Source organism: Archocentrus centrarchus, chromosome 21 (assembly GCF_007364275.1).
Source record: "Archocentrus centrarchus isolate MPI-CPG fArcCen1 chromosome 21, fArcCen1, whole genome shotgun sequence".
NCBI classification, from domain to species: Eukaryota; Metazoa; Chordata; class Actinopteri; order Cichliformes; family Cichlidae; genus Archocentrus; species Archocentrus centrarchus.
The window spans coordinates 18,217,747-18,228,954 of NC_044366.1; the positions used below are offsets into that span (position 1 = coordinate 18,217,747).

General features: G+C 41.8%; 1 protein-coding gene across 1 annotated transcript; it reads left to right on the forward strand.

Annotated features, from left to right (window-relative positions):
- The first annotated feature begins 58 nt into the window (after positions 1–58).
- On the forward strand, positions 59–3,276 carry cdca7a (cell division cycle associated 7a). The gene is made up of 10 exons (XM_030757866.1): positions 59–191; positions 882–1,025; positions 1,115–1,237; positions 1,337–1,537; positions 1,636–1,707; positions 1,784–1,975; positions 2,076–2,204; positions 2,289–2,438; positions 2,519–2,655; positions 2,753–3,276. The coding sequence occupies exons 1-10, from the start codon at positions 171–173 to the stop codon at positions 2,781–2,783; spliced, it is 1,200 nt and encodes a 399-aa protein (XP_030613726.1). The 5' UTR covers positions 59–170; the 3' UTR covers positions 2,784–3,276.
- Positions 3,277–11,208: the final 7,932 nt, after the last annotated feature.

Here is an 11,208-nt window from a genome sequence, read left to right on the forward strand (position 1 = left end):
AGTCATGGGCCTGCGTTTTATGCAGCTTCCAGGACTTTCCGGTGGCGCGGGAAATGAACGGCGTGTGGACTGCTTGCAGCTGCAGGTCCTGCTTTGTTCGCTGTGGAGCTGCTGCACGACGTGGGTCTGTTTCTGTTCGTGTGTGACGAGTTTTTCAAAAAGGAAAGAAAATGCCACTCACCCGCTCCAAGGTAAGAAGAAGTACAGCCAGAGATTTTTAGTAAAAGTGCATCCTTTACTACATATACTGTGTTTTGTTAACTTATTTATTGTAAAATTTACTTTCCATAACAAATTGTGTTAAGTTGGGGGTTTAGGCCCCAACTTTCCGCTGTCCTTATAATCTATATTTATTGGTGCCGTTGGTTAAAAAAAATGGACTACAGGCGCAGAAAATATGCGGCGGAAATAAAGTTTTAATTGCGTACATGCGGTTGTTTTTTTCTTTTTCCATGCACATTAAAAGTTGCCTGCATTTACTAGCTTTATAGTCAGGGGTGTGTCCCATAAAACTGCAGCTGAAACATTAATGAAAAGCCTGTTGAAAGAGAATTGACTGGGAAACACTTGAATAATGGGTTATCTAAGTAATTAAGTAAAATCTTAAACTAGTGGTAATAGTCCTAGTTTTTTATTTTTATTTTTGATAAAGCCTTAGTCTGGTTTTTGGCCCTCAGCTTGGGCTTCAGACTTGTGCTTCTCAGTTTTCACACAAGCTCCACTATTTGTTCTTTTGAGGCCTGGAAACGAAATCATCTGGTTGTTTTGTTAGCATCTCCATCATAGTGAGAAGTAAACCATGTGGCTTTGTAGACCCCCCTGATTTCTGTGCAGTTGCACTTCAGTACCTGTTTTCTAAATGCTCCTGGAATCCTTTGTAGAAACTGGCAGCCCAGTCGCCATCCACCAGGATGAGCCTGAGGAGTTTCCGCAGTGTCCCGCTAGTCCCCATGGAGACGTCCTCCTCCTCTTCTTCTGATGACAGTTGCGACAGTTTCGGCTCCGATGGAGGCTTTGCAAATACGGTAATGATAAAATGCCAGTGATAAATTTGATCCTACTGTGAAAAACCTATGCAGGACTTGTATGAAACTAATGCTTGTGTCTGTTGTAGAGGAGCAGCTTGAGACAGACGAGGCGAACGGGGGAGAAGCCGAAGGTGTTCGAGGCTACCTCAGAGGAGGACTCGTGCAGCAGCTTTGAAGAGAACGTGATCAGCCGTCAGATAAAAGCTATGGTAAAGTTTGACTAACGCAAAATAAAATTGCAACATGCTTTAGAACATCTTCAGAAAGCACAGATGTGTCCTCTAATTGTAATTTATGTTTTCGTTTAGAAAGTAGATGCTGAACCCCTGAGACGTGGCCGCAAGTCCAACACTCTGAAGGTTGCCTTAACTTTCCCCACCAAGAAGACGGGTACGAAGAGGCCTGCATCTGAACCACTGCCTCAGCCTGAAGTGCGGGACTCTGACTTGGAGGAAGAAGAGAACTTTATGAGCAAGAGAGCCCTGAATATTAAGGAGAACAAAGAAATGGTAAAGCTTATGTTTGCTTCACTTGGATTATCATGCTATAAACTGATCATTGGTTGTCTCATTTATGTGTTGCTACTTTTTTTTTTTTTTCTCTCCAGCTTGCAAAGCTTATGGCAGAACTGAACAAAGTGCCTGGACTCTTTCCAGTGAGACGGACAGCATCAACTACGGTACTTAAGATAAACAAATCTGTTTTGCTTTTACCATGCTTCATGGTGCCTTAAAATAACATTTGCACCTCTTCAGCCTCGACAGGCACCTCGGCGGTCCATGGGAACCCCGGGATCCTACAGGAGAAACCCAGAACGTTTGTCTCGACCCCACACACGTTCCCGCTCCCTTGTGGATGGACCCCCCAGCCCTCCTCCGGAGGAAGAACTTGAGGACAAGTTCAGCCTGGTTCGCAAAAGCCGCTACTATGAAGAAGTTGATGAACCTGTAAGTCAAATGGGAGTGTTTTATCATTTTAAGTAGCTGTAAACTTGCTTAACAGGCATAATCACATTCTAATTAACTTTTTAAAAAAATTCATGTGCAGCCCCGTCGCCGATCCTTCACTGGATGCAAGGCCATCCCCCATGTAGTGCGGCCTGTGGAGGAGATCACAGAGATGGAGCTGCAGCGCATCTGCCACAATGTGCGAGAGAAAGTGTACAACAGCTCCACTGTAGGTCTTTCATTCACTTGTAATCTGAAAACATTTGAGCAGTAGAGTTTTGTGAAGCTCAGATGCAACATTTTTCTTTTTCAGGGAACCACTTGTCACCAGTGCCGCCAGAAAACGATCGACACCAAAACTAACTGCCGTAATCCGGAGTGCGTGGGCGTAAGGGGTCAGTTCTGTGGCCCGTGTCTCCGTAACCGCTATGGAGAGGAGGTCCGAGATGCTCTGCTGAATCCGGTGAGTTTGCAAACGTAAGATTGTTCTATGTACCTGTGCGTTGGAACTGTATCTCATTTCATTCTCATTGTTCCGGGTAGGAGTGGGAGTGCCCACCATGCAGAGGGATCTGTAACTGCAGCTTCTGCCGGGCCCGAGAAGGTCGCTGTGCTACCGGAGTGTTGGTGTACCTGGCCAAATACCACGGCTTTGATAATGTGCACGCCTACCTGAAAAGGTGACGGATGCATTTGTGAAATTTTTAAGTCTGTCTTGGTGTGGTTACGTGTAAGATTGTTAACACAGATCTTTTTCTTTTTTTTCCCCCTCTGCAGCTTGAAAAAGGAGCTGGATGAAAGCAAGTGAAATGTGGATGAGAAGTTGCTTCTTGTAGATCCTGGCTACACCTGACCGACTTGCTCTGGGACCAGTTTTTACACACAGTCATCATATTGTTCATAGTTTTTGAACCATTGTAGCACATATTGCTTTGTTTCCACGGGTTCAAAGCCTGTTCTCTTCTGCACAGTTTTTCCTGCCTGTTCTCAAGAACTGAGTGCTTTACATTAAGACTAGTTGTTTGTAAGCTACAGTGGAGCAAAACCATTTTTAAAAGTCTGCAATCTTAACTTTTAAGATGATTCTGAAATCCTATGATGTACATATGGCTTGAATGTAAAGCCTTTTTTTTAAAATAGCTGAATCATCCTAACTGCTGCAGAAAGGCTTGTTTAGATGATCTGTTTTACATTGTTTTAAATGTAATTATTTTTATACTGCCCTCTTTGACGTGAACTGACCACTAGGGGACCCCCCCCCCCAAAAAAAAAAGAAAAAAAAAAAAATCTATTACGAATCTATGCATGTATTTTTTTTTTTTTTTTAAATGTTTGGTTTCCTTGGGAAGGCCTGTAGAAATGTCTGATGTGCATGCTGGGGGGGTGGGTGGGAGTGCAGCTGGAGAAAAACCTAGAGGAACTGAGAGATATACTACAGTGCCTGGTTAAATATCCTTCATTAGATAACTGTCGCTAATGGTGTGGAAACAATTAGCACACTCTAATGGGAATCTCATACCTGTAAATCATTTTATCCTGTTAAAGCACATTCTCGCTCTGCTCCAGTCTCTTTGGCTCATTTTCTGCCTTACGCTGTTAAGTAGGAATGGTTGAAGGTGCAGTAGAGTTATGGCCTGCATTTTCTGTTCAGAAGTGCGATACTCTTGCGCACAATGAGGTGAAATTAACCTTTGTGCAGTTCGTCTTTGAAACGTACTTCATTTGACCTGAAAATATTGTAATTATATGATACTGTTTAATGAAAAATAAAGGTTGGTGTTTCCTTACTGTAGGAGGTACTGCTGGTTGTTTATAAGGCTCTGTACTCCGAAAGGAAGAGCAATGCTGTTGATTCGCCTTTGTTGGTGCTTGCTTTGAGCTTGTTGGGTTAACTACAGTTTCAATAAAGTGTTGATCTCTGCAGAGTCGTGTCAGCAGTGTTCTTTTACTTGACCATTACTCTTATTGAAATGTTAGAGGGCAGAAATCCTGAACGATTGCAGTGATTTAAGAGGAAAAGTAGCACCATGTTAGCTAGGTACCATCAGGGTTTATGGTGAGCTGGAATTCCTTCACACACACACTAAAACATTTAACAAGGCAGACACCATCCTTCAGGGCTGTCACAACCACTGCACTGTGAGGGGGGTGTAGGTTGTCATTCATCTGCCGGCACAAGCTCGAATGGGTCTGATAATCACCATTTACAACAACTGTGCTGCATTAAAGGCACCACACAAGTCAAAATACAAATAAGTGTTTTTTTGCTGATCTGTTGAAGTGTAAGGAAAACATCTAATGTGCTGTCAGTCTGTTATTGCATATTCATAATCAGGGTTGCCTCGGTTTTTTTTTTCCCATATCAGTATGCTGATTAATAGTATAAGCATTAAATTCTAAAATATAGATTTCACTTCTCTTAAGTTAGAGATCTCTCCAAAATTCACAGCTCAAAACTGGAGAAGAGTTGGCATTTTTATGTGATAAAAGCCTGAAACGGCTTTCCCCTAAATTCACGCTCACATTCATACCTAGGTTAATTAAAATGACCAATTAACCTGGAGTACCTGGAGAAGAGCCATGCAAACACAGGGAGAACATGCAAACTCCACACAGAAAGGTCCTGGCCAAGGTGGATTCAAACCCAGACCTTCTTGCTGTGAGGCCACCGTGCCATCGTGCTACCCTTAGTTACTCTACTGAGTTCAATTCCACCTTGGTCGGGACTTTTCTGTGTGGAGTTTGCATGTTCTTCCTGTGTTTGTGTAGGTTTTCTCCAGGTACTTGGTCCCCCCCCCCCCCCCAGTCCAAAGACATGCAGTTAGTGGGTTCGGTTAATTGGTGATTCTAAATTGCCCATAGGTGTGAATGTGTGTGAATGGTTCTCTGTCTCTCAGTGTTAGCTCTGCGACAGGCCCTATGACAACTGGGACAGGCTCCAACCCCTCCGCGACCCTGAACAACACCATACCATGACATATTACACCATGTCATTATTTATTTAACAAAAATGACGTCAAAATGCAAAAGCAGTGTGTGGAGATTCAGTAGCTTGTAGAATCACCTTTAGTGGCAATAACTTGAAGTTTCTGAGGTCTGGCCTTTGACTGGACTATTGCAGCACCTTGATTCTTTTCTTTTTCAGTCATTCTGTTGTAGATTTGCTGCTGTGCTTGGGATCATTGTCCTGCTCCAAGTTTCAGCCAATCTTTAGCTGTACAGAGGGCTTCATGGTCAATTCAATGACTGCAAGGTGTGCAGGTCCTGCGGCTGCAAAACCAGCCCAAATCATCACCCCTTCACCACTGTGCTCACAGTTGGTATTATGTGCTGATTTTGTGTTTATTTTTTACCAGTAGTGGCACTGTACATTATGACCAAACATCTCCACTTTGATCTCGTCTGTCCAAAGGACATTGTTCCAGAAGTTGTGTGGTTTGTTCAGACTGCAGCTTAATAAACCCAAGCTGTGCTGTCATGCTCTTCTTAAAGAGACAAGGCCCTTCCAAACAAGCCATTCTTGTTCAGTCTTTTTCCTAACTGTACTGTCATGAACTTTAACATTTAACATGCTGAGGCTTGTAGAGTCTGAGATGTAGCTTTTGGGTTTCTCTGAGCACCACATGGTCTGACCTTGGGGTGAATTTGTTGGGATGTCCACTCCTGGGAAGATTGGCAAGTGCCTTGTGAATGTTTTCCACTTGTGAATAATCTTTCTCACTGTAGAATGATGGACTTCAAATGGTTTTGGAAATGGCCTTATAACCCATCCCAGATTGATGGGCAGCAACATTTGCTTCTCTAAGATCATTGCTGATGTCTTTCCTCTTTGGCATTGTGTTAACACACACCTGAGTGCTCCAGGCCAACAAACTGCCACAACCTCTGCTTTCACAGAGGTGCTCGCACTTGCTGCTGATCATTTAATAAAGTGTATTTGTTTATCAGCACCTGTCTGCTACTTACCATCTTAAATCCTATGGAAGCAGTAAAGGTGCACTTAGTTTTTACACACACTGCTTGGTCCAATATGTCATGTGTTATTATTAATTTGAGAAGCCCAGGGAAGCCTCCTGCCCCTGCAACCCGGCCCCGGATAAGCGGAAGAAAATGGATGGATGGAGGTTGTGTTTATATAATTTTAGAACCTGCTGAGGACCAGATTATTTTTTAAATCTGTCCTGATATATAAAACCTCAGAACTGAAAGAGAATACATTTTCTTTTTCACACGACTGTATGTGCTGTACGGCAGTCAGAAGGCTTTGTGATGTTGCAGCAGGACAACTTTTAGCTTTTCACTGTTGTTGTTTATCAGTAAGTTTGTTATAGTTGACCTTCACTGTTGTTACCTTGGCCCATCTGTCTAGTCGCTCATTACAGCCCACATCCTCACTGCTCTGCATCCTGCCATTTGTTGAAGGGAAATGTACACAGGAGAGGAGAACTAAAAATACCTAACATTAGCCATGGCCCTGCAATGCATGCAGCACACTGAAAAAAGAATGTGATGATCTGTCAGCACAGCTGCAGAATGTTAAATTTGCCAACCTACAAATCCTGGAAAAATATGAAAAGATCACAGCCTGCTTGACATCATCCAGGATTTATGCCTGAATCCACACATACATGCTTCATCAGTTTGGTGGTATCAATAATCTCAACAATAACCACAAAGAAAGGAAATACTTATATAGGATTTGTCAGCAGCCTAATATACACCATGTGCAAGGATCTATCTAATTTGGGCCTCTCATGAATATCATTGCCAGAGAGATGAAAATCATTTTTTGTGAAAGATATTTTCAGTGAAAAAAAAACGTATATTCCTTTTCTTTTTGACAACTGGGTGATCTGATTAATATCCCTCCAGTGTCTGCATAATTAATAAGTATCTATAGCTAGCAGCTTAAACCAGCAGAATGACTGAACATGGGGGAAAAAAATCAAGATAATGGTCCCCTCATTTTCAATGGATTAATGGTAAGTCAGTATTCATTGAGGCTGGTTGATGAGTGCAGTGTGATGGGTGCAAACAAAAAGAAAAACACTTAACTTACTGAGGAGGAGGGGAGGGGTTAGAGATGAGAAATATGCTAAGCCAAGCAGCTGCTAGCTCCTGCTACATGTTGACAGTACAAACATGAGGGTGGCATCTTCTTCTTCTTCTTTCAGCTGCTCCCTTTAGCGGTCCCCACAGTGGATCACCTGCCTCCATATCACCCTATCTCTAGCATCCTCCTCTGTCACACCAACCCTCTTCATGTCCTCCTTCACTACATCCATGAACTTCCTCTGTGGTCTTCCTCTTTTCTTGCTCCCTGGCAGCTCTATAATCAACATCATCTGTCAAATATATCCCCCATTCCTTCTCTACACATGTCCAAACCATCTCAGCCTTGCCTCTTTAACTTTGTCTCCTAACCACTCGAGATGTCCTTCTGATGTACTCATTTCTAATCCTGTCCATCCTGGTTACTCCCAATGAAAACCTTAACATGTTCGATTCTGCCACCTCCAGCTTGGCCTCTTGTCTTCTTGTCAGTGCCAAACCATACATCATAGCAGGTCTCACTACCATCAGTCTTTAGCAAAAATGTGAGGCTATTGCTTTAATGCTAAAAAAAAAAAAAAAAAAAAAAATGCTATTGAAAAAAAAAATCCCCTATTATTTAATTAAAGCTGTTGCACCATTTGATGGTATTTTTGTCACATTTTAAACAGTGTGTGTAAAAATGACTAAACTGTTAGCAGCTCATAATAATTCTGTCAACTTACAAATCTGTAATCTTCTCTCAATTCTAATTAAGTCTGTGAGGCTGGTGTTTCTTAATTAATAATTAGAAAATAATCATCATATCCTCATACTTTTAAGGGGTGCATTAGTATACATATAGCTACCAGTATAACTTCTCTTCTCTTTCCCCCCCTTTTTTTGCCTCCAAAAGGAACATTTCAAAAACTATTATTAGTATAATAAAGATGCACTTGAGAATACTAGTCCTGTATTAAATACCAATGATCATCCACTTTGGGGTGATGAATATTTAGGGAAGTAATTGTTTACAACGCTCAAGCATTGAGCTGATCTGGTAATCAGGCTATGAAATACAATATTTATTCATTAGAGCAGATTTAATGAGGCCTTGCGGCGCTAATTATGAAAACCAGTGTAGCAGTAAATGAGTAGCGCACGGTGGTGTCGGGGCTGCTGCGGGGTACCTGTAAGGAGGGACTGGGGGTTGAAGTGCCCTGAGTGCCATGCCACAGTGAACAGCAACACACAGCCCTGACTGTGACCGTCCAGCCCACAGCAATACATCACCTGACCTGCAGACAGGTCGCAGATGGGCTCCATATCAGTGCATACCCCGCTCTCCAACCTCCAGGTATTAAGGCTGGAATCCCCAAAAGCATCTTAATGTCCAAATCATCTATTTTATTGCACGTCAACAGACAGAATGGTGGTTAAAAAAAAAAGAAAACTCAGTACAGTGGAGCTTCAGAGGCTTTTAAATATTGGTTTATTGATGTACTTCCTGCAATAAAGCCGTAACAGGTGGAGCGCTTATTCTGCAGTTACTATTTGTATGCAGGTCTGGAGATATGTGGTAGGATTTCACAGCATAATATGGGTTTTGATTGACTGATATTTTCATTATGGCTGCAGGGTAGCGTGAAGACTGTTAATTTGCTTGAGAGTCCTGCAGGTCTATGGTGATTGTAGCAGAGCCAGAAGAAAAGCTGAATAAATGAAACTCACAGGGCACAATCACAATCTGTGGGTCAAAATCAACTGATTAATTATAATTTAGAATCAATCTGTCAGGCCTCTGTAATAAACACCCTTTCAGGCTTGCTGCTTAATAACCAGCTTTACATGGTACAAATGTAACATGGTACACTGTGGTACACCATGTAAAGCTAAGTCCTTACTGTGAATATGCTAATTAAATACTTACATGTTTCTCATACTAAAACGAGACAAAACAATAAGATGAAATGAGGAGTTACACTGACCGCTCGTATTATTCGATGCGGCTCAACAAGAAGACTTTCCACACAAGAATCACCCACTGGCTCTGACCTCTACATCCTGTAAAGTATAGTGAGGAGAGTGCTGTTAAATGCATAGTGAGCGACTCTGGGGTGGCAGGAGGCTTATGACATGTTCCTTTCCCTCCTGTTCCAGCCTAGAAAGTGATGGAAACAGCAGTTTGGTCCAGGTGTCAGGGACATTATCAAAGAAAAGGGCTGCCTGCAGTTGCTCCATCTCACAGGAAATTGCCAACTCACCCTAACAAAGGAAGGCATAAGTGCACTTGCTGCTGCCTTCAAGGGGAGCGTGATAAGATGACATTATAAATACAGAATTGTTCATGGAGGTGGAGGGGTAGGCACATCAGGCAGCTGATCTTGACAATTCAGTTTTTCATGTACACTTCCAAAGCCTGTATGGGTTTATGTAAAACAAAATCTGCCTCTTATCCACTTTTGGCTGCAATTGCGAATGTTAATAATTTAAGGTAGTTGGGACTGGAGCGTCGGAAAGTTTCCAGCTTCACTTCCAGGAAAACTGGCAAATTGATAAGACAAAGAAAAAAAATGATGATAGCAAGAAGAGGTAAATGGGGCAAATCATATCATGTACATTGTGTGTATAGCAAATGCACTGATTATGGTAAGTGCACAGGTAAGTGTACAGTATGCTTTAAAAGGTAAAGATGAATTTACAGGAGAGTGTCTGCACATTTTACAAATGGACAAATAACTGTAGGAATTTTAATGTTGTTTCTTTGTTTTCTTTGCTGTCGTCACCAAGACACTGCCAAAAAAAAAAAAAAAAAAAGAAATCTCAATAGCTATCTAAAAATAGATATTCATGATTTCACGGTGCGTCTGGTAAATAATGTGCTGCATACTGTCATATAACGCTGCTGCTCTTCATCATGTGAAGGACTTCAGTCCCCAGACACTTCATTCCCCATGGCACCTGAAGGGGGAGCTCTAATACAGGTAACTTGGTGCACTTGGTTTGTCTTCAACTTTCAGAAAGTCTCCAGGAGTTGAGGAGAAAGTGGAAGGACCATCAGAGTTTTAGCCGAAAAAAACTGACATACTGACACACACACAACACTCAGAGTTTTATTGTATGAGACGAAATTCAGTCTATTTTGTGCCTTAAGGGAAAAGATAGTGGGGATTGTGAGGCTCTGCATCTGTGGGATCACAGCTGAATGATCTGCATTTTGACAGGAAGCATTTTGACTTTGTCTGTGCAAAATGTTGTGAAGCTTCACATTTAAAGGAGCTGAAGCAGGGGAAGGTGGTGGTGGGGTAATTATGATCAAGGGAACACAGAGCTGTAATCTGTAAATCTATTCTTACCCTAAGTAAGAACTGGTACATTGGATTGATTTTATTGAGATCATACATTATAAATGGGGCATGGAGGAGCTTACAGCCTTGAGATGGTGGTGCTCACGTGCTTCATTAATTTTTACTTCATTAACTCTCTCCTTCAGACCCTTCATTGGAGAATTCATTGCTGGTCATGAATCCAGGCTACAGGCAAATGGACAAGCCCGGGATGACTTTCAGTGGAGTGGATACAGTGAGTAAGGCTGTCAAAACAAATCAGTAACACATGAAACATACATAATCTCAGATCAGTCTATGGAACTTGTGTCTTTACATTTAAAAAATATGTTCATAAGGAATTTTTTTTTTTTATTGCACTCTCAATAAGATGAAGTGCTGTATTGATTTAGCTGTCAAACAGTCATTTCAGCTTCAGAAAATAAAGCACAAAACAAACAAACAAAAAAAAACTCATGGAAACAAAAACTTCTTTTGGGAGAGCTTCTTAATGCTGAGGATGTAAAATTCTACTATTGACAACAAGGCATTTTCACACAATTATGCACGTCACTGTCGCCGTTCTCAGAATGCATCAGTGACCGGTTAAACTCCAGCCTGATAATTACAGACCCTCATCTTTAGATAGCTGCTGTATTTTCACTGCAGTGTGTTTACTTACTTCTGTGGCTGCAAGGTGCTTCAGCTGGTGCTTTTTGTTTCACAGCGAGGAATTCAAAATTTCCCGTGGGCCCTTTAGAATGGACCATTTGTTTAATATTATAGCCTTAAACCCAACAATATCAATCAGTCATGAAAGCACCTATGCATGCTGCTATGCCCTGCGTCACCATTAACTCCAGACAAGTGACGCTG